This window comes from Trachurus trachurus (assembly GCF_905171665.1).
Source record: "Trachurus trachurus genome assembly, chromosome: 23".
In the NCBI taxonomy this organism is placed as follows: Eukaryota; Metazoa; Chordata; class Actinopteri; order Carangiformes; family Carangidae; genus Trachurus; species Trachurus trachurus.
Genome location: NC_139912.1, coordinates 1,811,079 through 1,835,239, shown reverse-complemented (window position 1 = coordinate 1,835,239; position 24,161 = coordinate 1,811,079). Strand labels below are relative to the sequence as shown.

Below are 24,161 nucleotides of genomic sequence, written 5' to 3'. Positions count from 1 at the left end.
TATTTTGTGACAGCTCTGTCTGCTTTATAGTTAAACTCATCACACTTAAACCACGGTTATTCTGAGTCTATGTAGATTTCTTTCATGCAAGTTGTTAGTGCTAATGTGTTTTAGTTGTTAGCTGTAATAGCAGTTTAGTATGTTAACCTCCAACAACTCTACTCCAAAACTCATTTTAATTGCATTTATGTTTTCTTTGAATTTCAGTTTGCATCGGTCTTGAAAGACAAATGGTTAGGATCAGACTATGGCACATATAACACACCTACACACCTTCAAACGCACACTGACACACCAATTATGTTTTTTTTTTTAAAGTAATGTAAGTGTTGAATAAAAAGCTTCCAATATCACGTTTATGCATAAAACCTCTTCAACGCTCCGGCTTAAAAAGAGCTCCAAGATACAGAAACAAGTGTTTAAAATGTTACAACCGTCTCTAACTACAGCAGAGAAGATGACTGACTAAATAAAATAAAGTTATTTATATCCAGTTATTATTTACTATGAGACAGAAGAGTGGAGCTGAGCTGACCTCAGATCAGAGGACAGAGGTCAGACTGTGTGAATGGAAACAACCGGCCTCACATATAATGTATGTGTTTGTATTATGTGTTTATAAAAAGAAAGAAAAACCTTTCAGCTTCAGCTTCTCTCAACCTGCAGGCTGAAAGGCTTTTATTCTGAAGGTCTGGGTATATAGACCAGACTGTGACTGGGTACAAGAATAGAAGAACAGTCTCACACACTCAGACTCACACACTCATACACACACACACAGAGACAAAGCCGAGGCCCAGGTGACCGGCCGGTGATAAAACGCGTTGCCATGACGCCGAGAGAGGGTGAGAAAATGTGAGGAAGTTCATTATGGGAGGAGAGGTTTGTGAATGAGACAAAAAGAAACAGCTTCTGGTTTCTGCTGCTCAACACTGACCTCAGACCAGTTTACACCTAAAGGTAGATGTTTCTATTAAAGCTCCTTCAGAATAAAGGTAGATGTTTCTATTAAAGCCCCTTCAGAATAAAGGTCGATGTTTGTGTTAAAGCTCCTTCAGAATAAAGGTCGATGTTTGTGTTAAAGCTCCTTCAGAATAAAGGTAGATGTTTGTATTAAAGCTCCTTCAGAATAAAGGTAGATGTTTATATTAAAGCTCCTTCAGAATAAAGGTAGATGTTTGTGTTAAAGCTCCTTCAGAATAAAGGTAGATGTTTCTATTAAAGATCCTTCAGAATAAAGGTAGATGTTTCTATTAAAGATCCTTCAGAATAAAGGTAGATGTTTCTATTAAAGCCCCTTCAGAATAAAGGTCGATGTTTGTGTTAAAGCTCCTTCAGAATAAAGGTAGATGTTTGTATTAAAGCTCCTTCAGAATAAAGGTAGATGTTTATATTAAAGCTCCTTCAGAATAAAGGTAGATGTTTGTGTTAAAGCTCCTTCAGAATAAAGGTAGATGTTTATATTAAAGCTCCTTCAGAATAAAGGTAGATGTTTGTGTTAAGGCTCCTTCAGAATAAAGGTAGATGTTTGCGTTAAAGCTCCTTCAGAATAAAGGTAGATGTTTATATTAAAGCTCCTTCAGAATAAAGGTAGATGTTTCTGTTAAAGCTCCTTCAGAATAAAGGTAGATGTTTATATTAAAGCTCCTTCAGAATAAAGGTAGATGTTTATATTAAAGCTCCTTCAGAATAAAGGTAGATGTTTCTATTAAAGCTCCTTCAGAATAAAGGTAGATGTTTATATTAAAGCTCCTTCAGAATAAAGGTAGATGTTTCTATTAAAGCTCCTTCAGAATAAAGGTAGATGTTTGTGTTAAAGCTCCTTCAGAATAAAGGTAGATGTTTATATTAAAGCTCCTTCAGAATAAAGGTAGATGTTTCTATTAAAGCTCCTTCAGAATAAAAGTAGATGTTTCTATTAAAGCTCCTTCAGAATAAAGGTAGATGTTTCTATTAAAGCTCCTTCAGAATAAAGGTAGATGTTTCTATTAAAGCTCCTTCAGAATAAAGGTAGATGTTTGCGTTAAAGCTCCTTCAGAATAAAGGTAGATGTTTGCGTTAAGCTCCTTCAGAATAAAGGTAGATGTTTATATTAAAGCTCCTTCAGAATAAAGGTATATGTTTGCGTTAAGACTCCTTCAGAATAAAGGTAGATGTTTGCGTTAAGGCTCCTTCAAAATAAAGGTAGATGTTTGCGTTAAAGCTCCTTCAGAATAAAGGTAGATGTTTGCGTTAAAGCTCCTTCAGAATAAAGGTAGATGTTTATATTAAAGCTCCTTCAGAATAAAGGTAGATGTTTATATTAAAGCTCCTTCAGAATAAAGGTAGATGTTTATATTAAAGCTCCTTCAGAATAAAGGTAGATGTTTGTATTAAAGCTCCTTCAGAATAAAGGTAGATGTTTATATTAAAGCTCCTTCAGAATAAAGGTAGATGTTTGTATTAAAGCTCCTTCAGAATAAAGGTAGATGTTTGTGTTAAAGCTACTTCAGAATAAAGGTAGATGTTTGTGTTAAAGCTCCTTCAAAATAAAGGTAGATGTTTATATTAAAGTTCCTTCAGAATAAAGGTAGATGTTTATATTAAAGCTCCTTCAAAATAAAGGTAGATGTTTATATTAAAGCTCCTTCAGAATAAAGGTAGATGTTTGAGTGAAGGCTCCTTCAGAATAAAGGTAATGTTTATATTAAAGCTCCTTCAGAATAAAGGTAGATGTTTGCGTTAAAGCTCCTTCAGAATAAAGGTAGATGTTTGTGTTAAGGCTCCTTCAGAATAAAGGTAGATGTTTATATTAAAGCTCCTTCAGAATAAAGGTAGATGTTTGTGTTAAAGCTCCTTCAGAATAAAGGTAGATGAGGTTCATATTGATGTTTTCACAGTGATGAGGGAGGAGGAGAGGAACATGATCTCTCTCTTCTCAGAGCCTTTGACATTTTCTGGCAGCGGCGACATCTTTTTGGGTCGGACGGGCTCCACCTGAACAGGGCAGGTGCCCGCATGCTGACTGCCAACCTGGCATACGGCACACAGCATGCCAATCACCCCAAACCCGCACCAGCTGCTCTGTCCCCCTCCGATTGATGTCCCCCTGGTCCATGCTCCTACGCACTCAGTTCCACCTTCCACCATACACTCAATACCGGACTTGGACCTCTGCACATCAACACTTCACCCATTCCCGTTATCATTACATACCATCACCACATCAGACACTACCACACCCACTCTGTGAACTTTCACAATCTCAGATCACTCACACAACAATCCACCTCTCCCATCAACAAGCCACCTGTCACCATCAACATGGCACTTTTTAATGTTCGCTCTCTTTTAAACAGAACCTTTTTAATGAATGATGTGATTTTAGACAACAAGTTAGACTGTCTTCTTTTAACTGAGACATGGCTTGGCACTGACGCACCTACTGTTCTCACTGAGGCTTCCCCAGCAAATTATAATTTTTTATTCTCTACTAGAGAGGGTAGAAGAGGAGGAGGTACAGCATCAATTATAGAGGATTCACTGAACTCAAATGGAGTGTTTTTTAACAGTTATGCATCATTTGAATACCATGCCTTTACTTTTAGCAGTCCTCAAATTCTTGGTGTTACTGTATACAGACCACCCCATTACTCGAGCTCTTTTATCAGTGAATTTTCAGAGCTTTTATCTATTACTCACACCTCTTTTAGCAGGATTTTAATAACTGGTGATTTTAATTTACACGTTGACGACACCTCGGATCCAATATCCAGAGAGTTTTTAAATCTTTTAAGTTGTCTTGATTTTAAGCAGCACGTCGCACAGCCGACTCACAACAGAGGACACACCCTGGACCTGGTCATAACCCATGGCCTGTCCATCGGTGTGTCCTCTGTTGTCGACCTGGCTGTGTCTGACCATTACTGTGTGTTTTTTAGCATCACCAGTTTTAACCGAGAGGAGGCCCCAGTGAGAACAGTGAGGAGGCGCTATCTTACTTCTGAAGTGGCTGCAAATTTTATGGAGATTTTACAGAGCACTCCTGCTGAAATTTTACCTGCACCTTGTGATTTTATTGTTGATAATTTTAACAGTAGACTGAAGTCAACTCTGGACTCAGTAGCTCCACTTTTAACTAAAACAGTAAAAAGAAAACCAACACCCCCGTGGAGAAAAAACAATGAAATCAATGAACTGAAAAGAAAATGCAGGAGTGCCGAGAGAAGATGGAGGAAAAGTAAACTGACAATTCATTACGAGATTTTATGTCAACAACTCAAAACTTACAATAATGCAGTCAAAAAGGCACGAATTTCCCATTTCTCACAACTCATCACCATTAATAAAAACAACCCCCGGTTCCTCTTCTCCACTTTTAATGTTTTAACAGGTGCTAATTCTAATAACGTTTTTAAGACACCAACAGACGATCTTTGTGAGAACTTTGCAGACCACTTCAGAACCAAAATCAAGGACATCAGATCCTGCCTTTTATCCCATCAAGTTTTATCTGTTGACACTGAACTGTTGTCCTTGCCTGAGGAAACACTGGAGAGTTTTGCCCTGGTTGATGCAAGGACACTTGGTCGAGTTTTCTCCCAAGTAAACCCAACAACCTGCCTTTTAGATCCCATTCCCACATCACTCTTAAAATCGTTTTATGGATTCTTCGAGGAACAGTTTTTAAACATCATGAATTGCTCTCTTCAGACGGGTGTCTTCCCCACCGCCTTTAAAACAGCGGTGGTGAAGCCCCTTCTGAAGAAGAGCAATTTAGATCCAAGTGTTCTTAATAACTACCGACCTGTATCCAACTTACCATTTTTAAGTAAAGTTTTAGAAAAACTGGTTTTTAACCAAGTTAATGACTTTTTAAACAGAAAGAACATTTCAGAAAAGCATCAGTCTGGTTTTAGGAAATACCACAGTACCGAGACAGCACTTTTAAAGATTTTAAACGACATCAGGTGGAATTTGGATAACAAAAAGCTCACAGTGTTGGTTCTACTGGATCTAAGCGCCGCTTTTGATACAGTAGACCATCACATTTTATTAAATAGGCTTAGACACCTGGTGGGCCTCTCTGGTACTGTTTTTAACTGGTTTTGTTCTTATCTCACAGACCGATGCTTTTATGTAAGTATGGATACATGTTCCTCGGAAATCCATGAAATTGGATGTGGGGTTCCCCAAGGGTCAATTTTAGGTCCTCTTCTTTTTAATCTGTACATGCTGCCCCTTGGGGACGTCATCAGGAGGCACGGCATCAGCTTCCATAGTTATGCTGACGATACGCAACTGTACATCGCCGTGTCTCCTGATGACACAGGGCCAATTGATGCCCTTTTTAACTGCATTTTAGACATCAAGTCATGGATGGCAGTGAATTTCCTACAGCTCAACCAGGACAAAACTGAGGTTTTAGTCATTGGTCCTGAAGGCCAGAGAGAGAAACTTTTACCAAAACTACAGGATCTTAAACCAACACAGTCAGTAAAAAATCTGGGCGTGATTTTTGACTCTGAGCTGAATTTTCTTCCACATATCAAAAATATGACAAAAATAGGTTTTTATCATCTTAAAAACATAGCCAGAGTCCGCCCGTTTCTCTCTCAGGCCAGTACGGAGGTGCTGATGCATGCTTTTATCACCTGTCGATTAGATTATTGCAATGCCCTGCTCTCTGGTCTTCCCAAAAAGAGTATTTTTAATCTCCAATTATTACAAAACTCAGCCGCACGAGTGCTGACGAGGACCAGAGGGCGGGAGCATATTACGCCAGTTTTAGAGTCGCTGCATTGGCTCCCCGTACGCTTCAGGATCGATTTTAAGGTTCTTTTAATAGTTTTTAAATGTCTTAACGGCCTTGCGCCCTCTTATTTATCTGACCTGCTTTTACCATATCAACCCTCGCGGAGCCTGAGGTCCTCCGGCACCGGCCTTTTATCCATACCAAAACCCAGAACCAAAACCCATGGTGAGGCGGCATTTAGCTATTATGGCCCCCACCTGTGGAACAGCCTGCCGGAGAGCCTCAGGACCGCAGAGACAGTTGATATTTTTAAGGGAAGGTTAAAAACACACCTTTTTAGTCAGGCTTTTAACTAGATCTTAAATTCTTCTTATGGTTCTATCTTATTTTTCTGCTTCTATCTTGCTTTTAAAGATGTTATTAACCTTAAATAATTTTACTTGTTTTACTTATTTTATTTATTATCTTACATATTTTTATCTTTTTAAACTGTTTATTCTATTAACTAATTTTTTCAATGTTTTTATCCTATCTTATGTTTTTAGTTTTTAGCTTTAACTCCAGTGTTTCCTCAGGGGGGTCTTCCACGCTGGGAGCTGTGTCTGGGCTGCTGCTGGGGGCGCTGTCCCTGGGTCCCTTCGGCTCGGCTGGCTGTGGTCTGTCGGGGTCGGGGGGCCTGGGCGCTGGTGCCCCCTGTGGCACGGCCTGCCACTCCTCCCAGTGTGGACGGCCCCAAAGATAGCGCTTCCTCAATCCTCAGTGTCATGCCATGTCTCCCTAGTGTCAGTAGTGAGAGAGAGTGTGTGTGTGTGTGTGTGTGTGTGTGTGTGTGTGTATGTGTGTGCGTGTGTGTGTGTGTGTGTGTGTGTGTGTGTGTGTGTGTGTGTGTGTGTGTGTGTGTGTGTGTGTGTGTGTGTGTGTGTGCAGTATGGGGTGTGGGAGGGAGGGGTTTTTACTTGTAATTTGTTTTTCTGTTTCTATTTTTCTGTGTGTAAAGCACTTTGTGTTGCATTCCCATGTATGAAAGGTGCTCTATAAATAAAGATTGATTTGATTTGATGATCTCTCTCTTCTCAGAGCGTTTTGGCAGCGACGGAGCTAAAAATAAAAAGTTTGTGTGTGTGTGTGTGTGTGTGTGTGTGTGTGTGTGTGTGTGTGTGTGTGTGTGTGTGTGTGTGTGTGTGTGTGTGTGTGATGATGATGATGATGCGTTATTACAGCGGTTTTCAGGTCTTTTTGAGGAGGATAATCCGGCTGCAGCGCTGCACTCTGTCACTCCCCCGGAGGCCGAGAACAGACGAGACACAAACACTGAGCTGAGAGCAGGACTTAAAGGGATAGTTCAACATTTAGTCAAATTGTTCCCATTGCCATAATCCCTATAGTCACAGCAGTAGGTTCGTTTTTACCTTTAATTGTCGGTGCAAGCTGTTTTTAGAACGGCGGAGCAGAGCCGTGAGCTGCTCAGAGCTACGCTACGGAGGCTCATTGTGGGATTTCTTGGTTTCCCTCATCAAACTCATCAAATACACAATCCAACAACTCCACAACGCTCTGGTGGACAAGTTGTGACCTGCACATTCACCACGCTATGAGATAATAACACAACGTTACCACACAGAGTTGTTTTAGAGGGAAATACAGAGACTGTTGATGAAAAACTGTCCCTGAAGGCAACGTGCATCAGCGGTTTTGCATGTATTTCCCTTTTTTTTTTGAGTCATTCTCATCTGTATCAACACTGTGACGTCACAGTTTCTGTTTAATGAGTCTAATTTATCTAAATAAATTCATAATCATGTCAGAAAAACTCGTTTATCATTAAAATGAGAGATAAGACATAATTATTATTATTATTATACAAGACAAACTCTGATCACATGAGGTCATATTGATAATTTATGCAAAAAATTAACATATTCATATTAATATGGTGGTTGATTATTGATCATCTGGTTCACTTCAGTGTTGAATAAAGTGTCAGATCAACACAAACCGACCAACCAGGGTTCATAAGTCACTGATTGATTGATTGATTGATTGATTGTCAGCAGGCTAATCAATGCACCAAGAAAATAATCTGTAGATTCATCAGAAGAGAAAATAAATCTAAAAAGCTTCATATAACTTCTGTTACTGCACAAAACTCAGTGACTAATAATGAATCAATCTTCATTTAACGCTCTAATGACGCTGATGGATGATGAAGTGTAACAGATTACAGTAATAGATTACAGCCAGACACCAACACTAGAGCTACAACACATAAATATATAAATTACATGTAAACGTGGCTCAGCGATGCGGTCGTCACAGCGACAGCGACGGCACCGCGTGATGGATGTGGTGTTTATCTGTTTGTGTCGACGACGAGTTACGACTTTAAAAACACACAACAGGATTCAGATTCTTCTTCTTCTCTGTAGCAGGAGGATGACAGAGCAGCAGCATTAAAGGAACAGTTCACCCAAAATTGAAATTTCCTCCGTGGCTTCTCTGAGTTACAGGGGGTCTCGGCGTAGCAGTGCATGTCCATATAACGGTTGCAAATGGATACCAACTGTCTTCGTAACAAAAAGACACACCAAAAAACATCCAAATACCTCCATGCTGCTCGTATGTAATGTCCCTCTTGAATTGAAGCCCCAACATGAGAAATTGTCCCGAAAAAAATTAAATAAGTCTAGAAGTCTAGTCTTCGAGAAGCTTCTGCTACAAACAAGCTTGAAATATAGACTTATTTAATTTTTTTCGGGACAATTTTGCATTTCTGGGCTTCAATACAAGAGGGACATTACATACGAGCAGCATGGAGGTATCTGGATGTTTTTTGGTGTGTCTTTTTGTTACGAAGACAGTTGGTATCCATTTGCAACCGTTATATGGACATGCACTGCTACGCCGAGACCCCCTGTAACTCAGAGAAGCCACGGAGGACTCTGAAACTTCTCCCAGCCCTTAGATTTCAATTTTGGGTGAACTATCCCTTTAACAGCAGCAGCGTGGCGTCAACACGGGTTAATTCACCCCCCCTCCTCCTCCTCCTCCTCCTCCTCCTCCTCTCGCTGCATCAGCACTTTCCCTGTGAGTCTGTGGAAACGAGTGTTTGCTGTTGGGTAATAAGGAGCTGTCACACACACACACACACACACACACACACACACACACACACACACACACACTGCTGCTGCTGGAGGAGACACAACCTCTGCTGATCTGAGACCTGTTCACCAGCAGCCTGCAACACACACACATATACACACATACGTAGCTATATATACACACTACACACTCTATGTTACAAAGAATCACAACTCTGAGTCGATCACATGTTTCTATTCAAGCTCCTTCAGTAGAAAGGAAGATGTTCATATTGAATACTGAATACTATATATACACTACATATACCTATATAATATATTAATACTGTTAAAGTATTAGAGCTGCAACAATTAATCTATTAATCGAACAATATAATTGATTATTAAATCAGAAGTAAGCGATCCGGTCGTTTTGGTTAATGCTGCGTTCCAGGCAGGCTTTTGAAACTGTAAATTACAGCTTCAAGTCACAACTTACGACTTTGTAGCGTTCCAGGCAACCCACTCGTGTTTCTCCGACCTGTTTTACCTGTGAAAGTCACTATAACGGCCACTCGTAACTTCTGACCCGTGAACTCGTACCAGATCGAACTGGTACCACTTCACAGATCGGAAAAACACGAGTTACGAGTTTCCTTGAACGCACCATAACGTCTTGTCAGCAGATGGAGTTAGCAGCCCCCGCCCTCGTCATGGATCTATTGGTCCTCGTCCCTACGTCACCACATTCAGGCGCATCCCTTGGCTGCACACACAGAGAGGACCGCCCCTTTATGCCGTTCTCTCTCCTCATTGGATAAAGGTTGTAGGATACAAGGAAAGTTTTCTCCTGGGCTCAGAGCAGAGCAGAGTGACTGACAGACCCGTGTTTCAGACCAAACACTCTATAGAAGTGATTGCTGTCGGAAGATACAACTATTTAAGACTTATATTAACACAAAAATATCACTTACTTCTGCTTTAAATGATCAACAGATTAATCGATAATGAAAATAATTGTTAGTTGCAGCTCTAATGTGATATATAATACTGTGAATACGGTCAGGACTGGTAAAGAAGAAGAAAAGATAAGTTTCTTCTGTCTTTTATTTTGAAGGGCTGATCCATGAGAAGATCACAAAGTGACAGGAAGTCCTGACTTTAATACAAATATCTACCTTTATTCTGAAGGAGCTTTAATACAGACATATTCTACCTGTGCAGGTGCTTCAGTCCTGCTCTAGTCCTAGGTCAGTAGCTACAGACAGTCAGTCAGTGTGTCTGTGTCTCTATGTCTGTCGTGTTTCTCTTAATTAAAGCTGCGTCGCCTCCAGTGACGATTAAACAGAGTCGGCAAACAAAAAAAAAGAGACAGAGGACGAGTCTCCACAGCGGAGAGCAGAGGGACAAAGGAGAGACAGATTTATGGTCCTCTGGGACGGGGGGGGGGGGGGGGGGGGGGGCAAACATCCAACTGTCTGTCTGGAAACGTCCAATCACAGAGCCACAGGAAGTTGACAACAAAATAAAATCTGATTCTTCAACACAACTTGATCAACATGAACAGCAACAACTAAACTGAACGGAACAAACAGGAAACAGCCCAGAGTCACTTCCTGTTGAACCGCCACACCCGTTCCCATGGTAACCGAGCGTTTTATTTTGACAGGATGAGGCGATAAGCCGGTGCATATTCTCATTTGTCCAGGTCATAGTATTTCAAAGGAGGTTAAATCGAAAGCAACTGGACTTAGTTATTTGATATTATACAAATAACTAAGTCCAGTTGCTTTCGATTTAACCTCCTTTGAAAAAAAAAAAAAAAAAAAAAAAAAAAAAGGATGAGGCGATGTTGTAGCGACTAGTTAAAATATTCATTAAAAACATGATAAAGTGTTTTTCAGACGTGTGGGGGAATAAAAACAACTAAATTTAACTAAATTTAACTTTTAACCTTTAGTTACTGGAGTTTTTTCTATTTCATAAACTGAACTTTGGGGATCCCTGCTCCGACTGCTGCCCCCGCGACCCGACTCCGGATCAAGCGGATGAAAATGGATGGATGGATGGATGTGTTATTTCTATTTGGCACTTTATTTTGAATGTTTTTCTCTTGTTAATTTTAAATCTTTTGGTGTGAACCGACACGGTCGTTCTCATAGTAACTGAGACATCGCAGCGTTTTATTTTGACAGGATGAGGTGGACACCTGAGGATGAAATAAAAGTCTCAGTAGAAATTAAAACAAATTATAAACTCTAAGAGGAACCGACTCTGATTTAGACTTTTAACAAACTAAAGACACACAACAAGAATAAAATATTATTGTATTATTGTTATGGAGGTGAAAACAGACTGACCTGCTGTGTATCATCATATAATAATAATAACTGTAGAGCTGCAACAATAATCGATTATTAATTCAATCGTCAACTATTCTGATAATCTAATAATCAGTTTGAGTAGTTTTTTAAAGAAAAAAAGCTCCAGATTCTCTGATTCCAGCTTCTTCAATGTGAATATTTCTGGTTTCTTTGTTCCTTTATGACAATAAACTGAGTCTCTCTTTGGTTTGTGGACAAAACAAGACATTTGAGGACGATGTCGTCTGGTGGTTTGAGAAACACTGGTTGATGTTTTTAACATTTTTTAAAACTTTATTGACCAAACTACTGATCGATTAATCGTTTAAATGATTGACAGATTAATAAATAATGAAAATAATCAAAGTTGCAGCTCTGTTAGTAACAGATGTGTGACGTGTTGCAGCTTCAGGATCAGATGAAGCTCCTTCATCACCTCAGAGGAGCAGAGAGGAGTCTGGAGGGAGTCCAGCTCCTCTGCTCTGGAAAGCACCAGTTAGTCCAGCAGAGACCCCCAGACCTCCTCCTCCTCCTCCTCCTCCTCCTCCTCCTCCTCCTCTTAATGAGTCGTCCTGGGATTCGTCCAGATTCACTCTCAGTTTCTGGGAAAGTTCAACCTGCTCCGTCACACGACAGAGACGGGACCGAGACTTGTCCTTTTCCTCCTCCTCCTCGAAAACAGACGCTGGTGTTTCTTTAAACAGTTTTAGTTCCAGTCAAACACACAGACCTGCTCCTCCTCCTCCTCCTCTGTCTCTCCCTGTTAAACTGACTCTGCAGGTTTGTGACCTTGACAACAGGAGTTTGACTCAGAGTCAGAGTCGGGACAGAACAACCACATGACTGAGTCAATAATTAAATGACGACAAACTACCTGACCAAGAAAAAAAGTCACCACTTGGATTGAACTAAGCTACAGTAATAGTTCAGAGCCTCTCATTGGATAATTACTGCTGGATGATGATGTTTCAGCTGACAACATCTTCTTTAACATTAACTGATGCAGTCAGTAGCTTCTCATAAAGACACATCCTGTAGTTGTGCAGAAGATGTTCATCTGTTTCAAAGGGTCAAATTATTGGCATCAAGCAAATAATAAGTAATAATCAGATTGCTGAAACTACTGAAACTGGGTTAAGAACTGTCCAATGCGTGACGTCATCAGAGCTGAAGGAGCTCCAACTAAATATCAGAGAGTGACTGGCAGTTATAAATGATCAGAAATCTGACTTTCTACAGAATAAAAGCATAGAAACAGAGTGAACTATCCCTTTAATGTGGTGAAGCATCAGGTGACTGAGCTCCAGATAAACAGAGGAAACATCTGCTCACAGCTGGAGCAGCAGCAAACACATCGTTCAATAAACTTTAGTTCCAAAGCTGCAAGAAAACACAAGAAACAAAGATACAGAGACATGAACACACACTCACACACACACTGAAACACACACACAACACACACACACACAACGTCTGCTCCAACAGAAATAAAAGTCTCAGACTCCAGCTGTAAAACTCAAACATGGCCGCCGCCACCGCCGTCACATGAGCGTGATAAATAAACTGAATATTCAGCGTCACCACGACGACCAGCAGACTAAAATCAAGTGATTCTCAGCTTCTCAGAGTCGAGTCTGAACCGAAGGAGCTGCTTCATATTTAAATGTTCTACTGTCTCTATTTCTATTGTTTTTAAATCTTTTTATTCACATATTTTTATTTTCTTATCCAACGACCGAACGGTAGAATAAAACTTTCACTGTAGCCTAATGACTTATGACAAATAAACTTGAACTGAACTGAACTGAGGCAAAGTGGCAAAAATATCAGGAAATGAAGATTAACTCCAATAAAACTAATTAAAATGCATCTGCAAAAACATAATCTAATGATACAAAAAGAATATAGTTATATATATATAGTTTATATAGTTAATAGAAAACACTGAGCTCAGGTTCAGACTGGTTCAACTCCTCACAGCTCCGTATACTCGACTCTGATTGGACGAGTCGCCGCGTCAACGGTAAAGATGTAAAATCAGCCTGAGCTGCAGATTCACACACTCAGTTTAGTTCATTCAGGCGAAATAAAGAAATAAATCATCCAGCTACGACACAAACACACTGTAACAACCAGACTGAAGGAGAAACAGAAACCTGAGGAAAGAACAGAGAAGAGCAGAGGAAGTTTCCTGCTTTTCTTTATGTTCGATCCACTGACCATCAAACAACAACAACAACAACACACTGTGACTGTGACTGTGACAGTTAAATATATACTGTTATATATATATAAATAGTATCGTTATTTACAGTTAGTGAGGCTTCGTGTGTCACAGCGTCTTGATGAATCAGGACGATGTGAGTCATGACCTTTAAACACACACACACACACTCATCCCTCATTAAAGGTCCCATATGATGCTGTCCAACCACATTGTATTCATAGTGTATTGTCCCCAAATCACTCTGCAGCTGTAACTCTCAGCAACCGTTGACATTGGGAATAGGGAATAGCATTGATTTCCAAAAAAAAAAGTTTCTGAGACTCTCATCTTGTCTGAAAAAATGTAAATGCTCCTTTTTTACTGTGGCAGAAGAAGGAGAAACATGGAGAGACTCCTACAGCCTCAGAAAGTTCTGCGTGAAACTGTCAAATAAAAAAAAAAAACTGCACGGTGAGACTGATGAGAAGCTACCAGAGAATATTGACGTGGTTTTGCACCGGGAGAGGAGACTTCCTGGTTCAGATGTCTCTAATTCCGTGATGAGGGCCGCTGCGCTGATGAGAAGCGATATCGTTCCAATATTCTCCGGTAGCGATCAATTAAGAGAGTGAACAGACTTTTAGAAAGGCCACAGGAACACATAGAAACCGCTACAAAACCAGTAGAAAGTGGATTTTGCATCATATGGTCCTTTAAACCAATCACTTCTTCACTTCTTCACTTCCTCTGTTCTCCTGCTCCGTCTCGTCCAATCACAGCGGCCGGCACAGGTAATGAGCACCAATCAGACGCCAGAACAGAATCCAAAACAAACACAACAGTCACTTCCTCTGCAGTGAACTCTCTCTCACACACACACACACACACTCCTTTAAAACTGCTTTTATCTTGTTTTTGTACTATTTTACACATCCTATGATTAGGGTTGCAAAATTCCGGGAATTTTCAAAGTTGGAAACTTTCCATGGGAATTAACGGGAATAAATCCAAAATTTACAAAATTAAAGGTTGGCCCTTAACAGGCAACTAGTAATATTTTACTCAACATTCATGTTTTTGTTGTTCAGTAAAAGAATTGATTGTTCATACAAGAATTAAAACTTGATAAAGTTCTATTCAAAAGTAAATCTGTTTTTAATTGTATTATTTTGCATGGATGTCTGCTTATGACAAAACTAAATGTTTACATTTATGTTTGGATGTGATACAGTTTGTTTAAACTACCCCCAATTTCCAGTTAATTCTCATAAATTCCCAATAATTCCCATGGAAAGTTTCCAATTTGGACTATTTCAAAAATTCCCCAGCTTAACTTTCCATGGAAAGTTTCTGGAAATGTTCCGGCCCTTTTCAACCCTACCTATGATATATACTGTATATGTATTTAGTACTTAACTCCATGTACAGGAGTGAAACTTTGAGTCTTAATGAGGTTAACACACTGAGGACGGGTTAAGAGGCAGAGGCAGGTATCCATGGTTACAGATGCTGCTGCCTTCCTTCACTACGACGACGACGACGGCGGCCATTGGAAATCTTTCAGCTCCAGAGTGACTGAGCTCTTTGTCTCAACACAGAATCACAGAGTAGAAAACCACAGAGGATGAACCCATCCTCTCCTCCTGAGTTTCTGTTTTGGTTTTAGTTTTTTCCTCCAGAAGCTGAAACGTCCCGACACCGACACACACACACACAGACACACACTGACGCTGACAACGAGCTGCTGTGAAAAGGCTCAGAATAAATAAAGTGGAGCAGAAAGAGGATGAAGATGAAAAAATAAAAGCAACTTCTCTCCACCTGACGAGTCGCTGCCATGACGCAACACAGAGCAAGTAGAGGAGAGAAAAAGAATCAATGAATCTGTTCTGTCTTGTTGAAGAGGCTGACAACACACACACACACACACACACACACACACGCTGCTCCACTTCTACTTATTCTGATTCTCTGATCACAGTTCACTTGTATTTACATCCATCAGCTGCTCCTCTCTGACACACTGGAGCTACAACAGCTGTTTTATTCACATATTATTATTATAACTAGAGCTGCAACTAACCATTATTATCATTATAGATTAACCTGTCGATCATTTAAACCATTAATCGATCAGTAGTTTGGTCAATAAAACAACGACATCGTCCTCAAATGTCTTGTTTTGTCCACAAACCAAAGAGAAACTCAGTTTATTGTCATAAAGGAACAAAGAAACCAGAAATATTCACATTGAAGAAGCTGCAATCAGAGAATCTGGACTTTTTTTCTCTTAAAAACTATTCAAACTGATTATTAGATTATCAAAATCTATGAATTGTTGCAGCTCTAATATATTATTATTATTATTTCTATTAATAAAACACAACAACATGGACAGCGAGGCCTCGGGGGGGAAATAAAAACTGTGACCATGAGACGACCTCCAGGCTTCATCCCACCCACTCTCTCTCTCACCTCTATTTCTCTTGTTTTTAAATGATTTAATTACAGATTCTTATTTTCTTATCCAACCACTGAAAGCTACATAAACATCTCACTTAATTATATATGACAAATAAACTGATATAGAGTTGAAGTCTGAAGTAGAAGTAGGTGGATAATGTGGGAAAAACATCATATAACCCTCTTTTTACATTGATTTTTAACTATTATTGAACTATTTTTGATTATTTTTAACTATTCTGCAGGTTAGTGAAGAGTGAAACCTAAAGTGGTTCACTATGGAAACACACAGCCTCATTGTTAATAAGAATTAGTTCTTAATGATTCTGCCTGGTCAAATAAAGGTTAAAAAATATATATAAACCCAGCACCAAGGAGAAACAACCACTCTGAACAGATTCGTGCACTTTTACCATCTTCTATTTAACATTAGTGCAGCTGTGTAGTTATTATTATTATTATGTTATTATATTATTATTTCTGCCTCTAACCGATAAACCCTCTCTCTCTCTCTCAGAGCCTCAAAGTTCAAGGAGAGTTTATTTTGGAAGCGAAGCGAATGTTGACAGAGAGAGACCTCAGAAGTGTGTGTGACTGTGTGTGTGTGTGTGTGTAGCTCCGTCCTGGGTGGATCATCGTCATTAAATGAAATGAAATGAAATAAAAATGTTGTGGATGTGGATGTAAAGTAAAGTGACGACTAATTCAGCCTGAGAGCGAAGCGAAGGGAGGAGGAGGGAGAGGAAAAGTTAAACGGTCCTTGTTGTTTACATTCTACTTCCTGGTACAGGCAGGGTTCCTACAGCTTAAGCCAAGTTAAATTTAAGACTTTTTAAGACTTTTTTAAAGCCACTTGAAATTAAATTTAAGACTGACTTCATAATAAACACAAATGCAGAAAAAAAAAGAAAAACACCACATCAATTACATAGAGTTAGGGACAATTTAACCCACTTTCCTATGTGATCCAAGGTAAAGTGACTGCTACATGAACATTGGATTGTGTCTCTTTCCAGCTGTCCTTTCAAAATAAATGCATAACAAGTCTGGAAAAAAAAAAAACACTGACTGGCGGTGAGAAATTTAGCGTTGACGGCCGCCACTAACTTCTCTATGTCGAAATGTTACCAATTATTTTGAGATTTGAGACTAATTACAACCATAAAATACCACTTACCAAGTGTTAACATTTTTAAGACCTTTGAAAAATTGATCATTTTAATGCCAATTAAGGCCTTGTTTTTAGATTAATGAATTCAATGCCTTTTAAGACTTTTTAAGGATCCGTAAGAACCCTGTGGTAGAAAACCAGCTGTAATTTGAATGAGAACAGTGGTAAAGAACGAGAGTTTAGCTATAGCCTAGCATGTTTTTCACACAACTATCACAGTTTAGACAAATCTGAAATGATTGAAGAAACATTACTATTTCTGTGTGTGTGTTTTGTGTTGCTATGTGTTGTATTTATTCAGTTTGGGGGAATCACAGTGTCTAGAAAGCATCAGTGGCTCAGCTGACAGGGACAGCTAACGGTAGCTAAGCTAACGGTAGCTAAGCTAACGGTAGCTAAGCTAACAGCAGTAGCTAAGCTAACAGCAGGACGTCAGCTGTTAAAACCCTCCCGTTGTGGGACACGACATGAAACTACTCCAGTTAGCTCAGTCATGTTGGAACTCAGATATCCGCTGGAGAAAATATTTTTTCATGGAGCGTTTATTGAGTCACTGAGTTATTAAAGTTAAACAGGTAGCTAACCGTTAGCCCGGCTAATCTATGATAACCATGACTAATTACAAAAATGTGCACACAGAAATAGTAATGTTTGTCCAATCACTGGTTTTATAAACTTTACAAACATCAGATTAGTCTAAACTGTGATATAGTGATGTGAAAATTGAGATATGGACAGTAACGGAGTAAATTTACTTGAGTAGCCTATTAGATTTCTTTGGTAGGCGTACTTATGACTCTTAGGATACATTTCCAAGACAAATATTTGTACTTTTACTGGAGGTCATTAGTAGGAAGGCTGAAAAGTACTGGTTACTTTCAGGTCTTTTTCTAAAATCCTATTGGACACAAGCTGTGTTTGTCAAAGAAGGAAACCCTAACCCCTAAAAGCAGCACATCACTGCAGCTGCTTTCAAAGAGTTCATTCTCACTAACAAGAGTTAAAAGCTCCTTACATTCATTTACAAACAATTAGAGTCATTCATTGATGTGAAGAATAAGACATTTACTCTTATTCTTACTTTACTTAGGGCTACTTAAAGCAGAAGTAAGTGATCCAGTGGTTTTGTCTAACTTCCTGTGAGCCGATGGAGTTAGCAGCCCCCGCCCTCGTCATGGATCTATTGGTCCTCGTCCCTACGTCACCACATTCACGCGCATCCCTTGGCTGCACACACAGAGAGGACCGCCCCTTTATGCCGTTCTCTCTCCACATTGGATAAAGGTTGTAGGATACAAGGAAAGTTTTCTCCTGGGCTCAGAGCAGAGCAGAGTGACTGACAGACCCGTGTTTCAGACCAAACACTCTATAGAAGTGATTGCTGTCGGAAGATACAACTATTTAAGACTTATATTAACACAAATATTCACCTTACTTCTGCTTTAATTCTCAGAAACAAGAGTTAAAAGCTCCTTAAATTAATTTAGAAAAAACTATAGTTCATTGATGTGAAAAATAAGAAATTTACTCTTACTCTTACTTTACTTATAGTAAATTTAAAAGCATGTAGGTACTTTTTTTACTCTTACTCGAGTAACATGTCGACTGAGCTACTTTTACTTGTAACAGAGTAAACATTTGACCAGCAGTAGGCTATTTGTACTCTTTCTCAAGTAGCTATGGGGTGGAGTAAACTCTCATCTGTCACTATTGTTCTTCTCATGCTGCTTTTCTACCAGGAAGTGGTTGTAAACAACAAGACGATTGGTTCTATAAAAGAAGAAGTAGAAGGAAATCAGTGATTAAACAGGTCTCATGCTGCTGACTGGGCTTTCTGCCTCTCTCTCCTGCCTCCCCTCCCCCCCTCCAAACCAAAAACAGCATCAAAGCAATCAAAATGGTAATGTTAGGCATGAATGGGGCCCATCCCCCTCCTCCTCCCCCTCCTCCTCCTCCTCCTCCTCCTGTAGAAACTCTGCAGACTTTTTCCCGACCGACCGACCGACCGGCCAACCTTCTCCTCCCCCCCTCTGCTTTTTCAAAATGGAAGCTTCCACTATAACACTAAACTGAGACGAGAAGAACAAGAGGAAGAAGAAGAGGAGGATACATTCATGGAAAACAAATGGATTAAACACAACACACAGACCGAACTGCTGCTGCTGCTGCTGCTGCTGCTGCTGCTGCTTTGTCTTGTTTTAATGCTTTTATCTGTAAAGTCCAACAGGCCCTGAACTACTCACCTACACAACTAGACAACCACTACTTCAATAAATATCCACATATTTTCCTTAAATTAATCCCCCTCCTTCTGTGCCACTGTTGTTAAAGTGTCTCATTGTTGCTTTAACTGTGTTTGTAACTGTAAAGTCCAACAGGCCCTGAACTACTCACCTACAAACACAACTAGACAACCACTACTTTGATAAATAAACTAAATATCCACATATTTCCTTAAATAAATCCATCCTGCTCCTCCTTTTCTGCTGTTAATCTCATTGTTGTTGTTTTAATGCTTTTAACTGTGTTTGTAACTGTAAAGTCCAACAGGCCCTGAACTATTCACCTACAAACACAACTAGACAACGACTACTTCAATAAATATCCACATAATTTCCTTAATTTAATTCCCTCTCCTATCTGCTACTGTTGTTAATGTGTCTCACTGTTGTTTTAATGGTTTTAACTTTAAAGTCCAACAGGCCCTGAACTACTCACCTACAAACACAACTAGACAACGACACATATAGCCTACCTTTAATAAACCCCTCCTCTTTCTCTGCTGCTGTTGCTAATGTGTCTCATTGTTGTTGTCTACTTATTTCAACTGTAAAGTCCAACAGGCCCTGAACTTCTCACCTACAAACACAACAAAACACAACTAGACAACCACTGCTTATTACCTAAATAAACTAAATATCCAGCTATTTCCTTTAATAAATCCCTCCTGCTCCTCCTTTACTGTTGTTAATGTGTCTCATTGTTGTTGTTTTAATGCTTTTAACTGTGTTTGTAACTTTAAAGTCCAACAGGCCCTGAACTACTCACCTACAAAAAAACCAGACAACCACTACTTTAATAAATATCCACATATTTCCTTAAATAAATTCCTCCTCTGCTGTTGTTTTAATAGTTTTTACTGTGAAATCAACTGTTGTTTTATCTGTGTTTAACTGAAAAGTCCAACAGGCCCTGAACTACTCACCTACAAACACAACTAGACGACTACTTCAATAAATATCCACATATTTCCTTTAATAAACCCCTCCTCTTTCTCTGCTGCTGTTGTTAATGTGTGTCATTGTTGTTGTTTTAATGGTTTAAACTGTGTTTGTAACTATAAAGTCCAACAGGCCCTGAACTAGGGCCTGTTGGGCCCTACAAACACAACTAGACAATAAATAAACTGAATATCCAGCTATTTCCTTAAATAAATTCCTCGTCGTCCTCCTTTTCTGTTGCTAATGTGTCTCATTGTTGTTGTTTTAATGCTTTAAACTGTAAAGTCCAACAGGCCCTGAACTAGGCACAACTAGACTAGGACTACTTTAATAAATAAACTAAATATCCAGCTGTTTCCTTAAATAAATTCCTCCTCGTCCTCCTTTTCTGTTGTTAATGTGTCACATTGTTGTGTTCTACTTATTTCAACTGTAAAGTCCAACAGGCCCTGAACTACTCACCTACAAACACAACTATTCAATAAATATCAACATATATCCTTAAATAAATTCCTCCTCTGTTGCTGTCGTGTCTCACTGTTGTTGTTTTAACTGTGTTTGTAACTCTTAAGTCCAACAGGCCCTGAACTATTCACCTACAAACACAACTAGACAATAAATAAACTAAATATCCAGCTATTTCCTTAAATAAATTCCTCCTCGTCCTCCTTTTCTGTTGTTAATGTGTCTCATTGTTGTTGTTTTAATGCTTTAAACTGTAAAGTCCAACAGGCCCTGAACTCTACTCAACTACAAACACAACTATAATGCCTATAACGACTATAATATCCACATATTTCCTTAATAAATGAATTCCTCCTGGTCTTCTGCTAATGTTCATGGTGGGGGAAGTTGTGTGCTGCAGCCTGGAGGAGCAGGAGGATGAGGAGCAGCAGCATAGAGGAGCTGCATGGAGGAGCTAGAGGAGCAGTAGCAGCATGGAGGAGCTGACCGCGGTGCTGAACGCTGCTGCAGCCGACAACCAGCCTCTATGTCCGGGGCAGAGCACCTGCTGCTGCTGCTGCTGCTGCTGCTGCTGCACAACTTCATGCAACTATACAACACAACGACTGCAGCAGAGCAGATAGTAAATATATATAAATATATATATATGTGGAGGATATAAAAAGAAAAGAAAAAAGTGAAAGCGTAGCCGTGAGCCAATCAGATGCGCCGCTGTGGTCACGTGACGGAGAGGAAATAACAGCAGCAGAATAAAGTACAAAGTAACAAACCGACACAGAAACAGCGACAGCAGCTTCACGTTACACACACAAACTACACACTGAGCTGCTGTTCATGATGATAGACCATAATAATAGGCTAATAATAATAAATAATCATAATAAAAAAAGTGGAAGGGCACAGTTAGCCACAGTTAGCTTAGCTTATAGCTCACTCTCCAGAAACATGTCGACCTGCTCAAAATGGACGCTAACATTTTCCAACATTACACAACTTTGAGTGTCGAGACAAGAAGAAGGAGAAGAAGGAGGAGGAGGAGGAGGGAGGGGGGGTGAAGCCGGCAGGACAGACACTAACTAAACACTATGAGAGTGTAAGAGAGAAGGAGAAGAGAAAAGAAAAGAGAAGAGAAGGAGGAAGGGAAAGAAGGACGAGGGGGGAGGAGGTTCAAATAAATAAAATTAAATAAAAAATAAAAGCCATCCAGCTCGACACAGAAGAATAAACATGGCTCTTACTTGTTTGTCGCTCAGGGCTGTTATTCTGTCGTGCAGCTGTCTCTTAAGCTCTCCATCCTATACAAGCCAACAACAAAACATCCCATAATTGTCACACACACACAATGAGACCAAACTTCACACAACCACATCCTAACAGCTCTCTCTATATAGCTATCCATAGGCTATAGGCTATAATATTATGATGATTAGACTATTATTATTATTATAGCAGAGTCACGATGCAGCAGCATAAAGACTAAAAAGCACAAGAGGAGATTAATGCTGATAAAGTTTCTCTCTCACACACACACACACACACCGATCCATCCATCCCTCCGGCTGTGAAGCAGTTTCCTCCGGTTCAGAGAAATAAAAATAAACCCACAGCACTCGGTTATAGCTAGTTATAGTTAGTTATAGGCTAGTTATAGTTGTAGTTAGTTACCTGTGGGTCCTGCTTCATCTGTGCAACTAGTTTAGAGGCCGATGGAGCAGCGAGATGGTTTAAAAAAGAAAAAAAAAAGAAAAAGTGTCTCAAGTAAAAAAAAGTCAGTGATGTGGAGGGAGGAACAAAGCGGGGGTGAGGATGAGGATGATGAAGATGATGAGGATGAAGATGATGAGGATGATGATGATGATGATGATGATGATAGCCACAGCGACTCGACTCCACCGGCACAGTCTCATAAATATTCAGGTCGCGTCCTGATCGCCACACAGCACCACCACCACCACCACCTCCTCTTCCTCCTCCTCCTCCTCCTCCTCCTCCACTGCATTACCTACCTACCACTCCAAATTCTTCGGAGGAGGAGGAGGAGGAAGAGGAGATGAAAAAAAAAAGAAAAGAAAAGAAAAAAGACACCGACACCGACAATTCGCCCCAAAAAAGTCCCGTGAAAGTGTCGCTGCCGCCGCCGCTGCAGCAGCTCCACATATTAACACTGTTATTATCATTACTGTTATTATTACAAAGCGACATGCTGCCCCCCCCCCCTCCTCCTCTCCATCCATCCATCCATCCATCCATCCTTCCTTCCTCCTCCCCGGAGTGTTAACCTCTCTCTCATCCCTGCACATTTTCACTTGCTCCATCCCATCATCACACACAGCGACACACACTCACACACTCACTCAGCTCGGCTTAGAATGATCTTAGAATAAAAACACGATGTTTCGTTTTTTTACCTGATGACATTGGATTTCTACTTTCAGCGCCTCTTGCAGGCCTCGTACTTCCATGTTCCGAGTAGAAAAGCACTTTTCTCCCACTTTCGCTGCGGCCGAGACGAAGTTTAAGTGAATTAAAGATTTTTTAAAGCGACAATAACAATTGAAAGAAGAACTACTCCGGCTGCGGGAGCAAGTTCTCGCTTCTTTTTACAGCCTAGGACTCATCACACACTTTCCGCCCGTCTCCAAAAGTGCTCCAAACCGGGCGGAAGCGGCAGTGGACCCGGGGGGGGGCTTCTCCGGAGGACGGCCGGACGTCGACGGCTCCTCCCGGGCAGCGGGGGGGCTTTTCTGCCCGTAATTTTAAGTTGAAAGACTGGAACTATATTTTGTCCGAGTCCGCGGCTTGATTTCACTTTGCCTGGGGAAAAGTTGCGCTTCGGCTGTCAATGGTAATTCTGAAGTTCCCGGATGGAGCAGAGCAGAGAGAGCAGAGAGAAACCCCCCCTCACTCACTTCTCTCTCCAACCCCCCAACCCCCCCTCTGGACTGCGCATGCGCAGTGAGGCGGAGGGGCCACAACTAGTTGTTTTTTTATTACACAAATAGTTACAGTATGTACAAACATTCATGGCAACGACTGAATAAAAGAACAGGTGCAGATGGAGGGAGGGAAAGAAAAGGGGAAAAACACATGTGTAGGTTATTAAATGTATAAAATAAAGGCTTGTGCTTCTTTTGTAAATCATTTATCAACAGTTTAATGGTATTTTTCTTCTTCATAATATTGAGGGCTTTTATGAAATGAAGAAATGAGTCATTAAACATGTGCCACAACTACTAGTTTGATTGTTTTTTGCAGAAATACTCACAAGAACTCTTTTATCACCACTGCAGTGCATTTTACCTGTTTTTAGGACAAGATCTACCTGCTGTTGCAGCTTTTATATGAGATTTTTTAATGTGAGTTTTTTACGTTGGTGTTTGTATGGTGGTTTTCTGTCCTTGTGATAGACAATAAAGTTTTCTGAATTGAATAGTTATGTACATTGATGGCAGCAACTC

At 40.0% G+C, this 24,161-nt stretch overlaps 1 protein-coding gene across 1 annotated transcript in view; it reads right to left on the bottom strand.

The window, feature by feature from the left end:
- The window catches only part of phf21b (PHD finger protein 21B), a gene marked incomplete at both ends in the record, with an annotated part of 88,363 nt that extends 65,198 nt beyond the window's left edge, over window positions 1-23,165 (bottom strand). Inside the window, 2 exons of the mRNA XM_083999341.1 lie at window positions 21,942-21,998; window positions 23,112-23,165. Coding sequence (XP_083855467.1) covers window positions 21,942-21,998; window positions 23,112-23,165 — 111 coding nt within the window. The remainder of the gene's footprint in view (window positions 1-21,941; window positions 21,999-23,111) is intronic.
- Window positions 23,166-24,161: the final 996 nt, after the last annotated feature.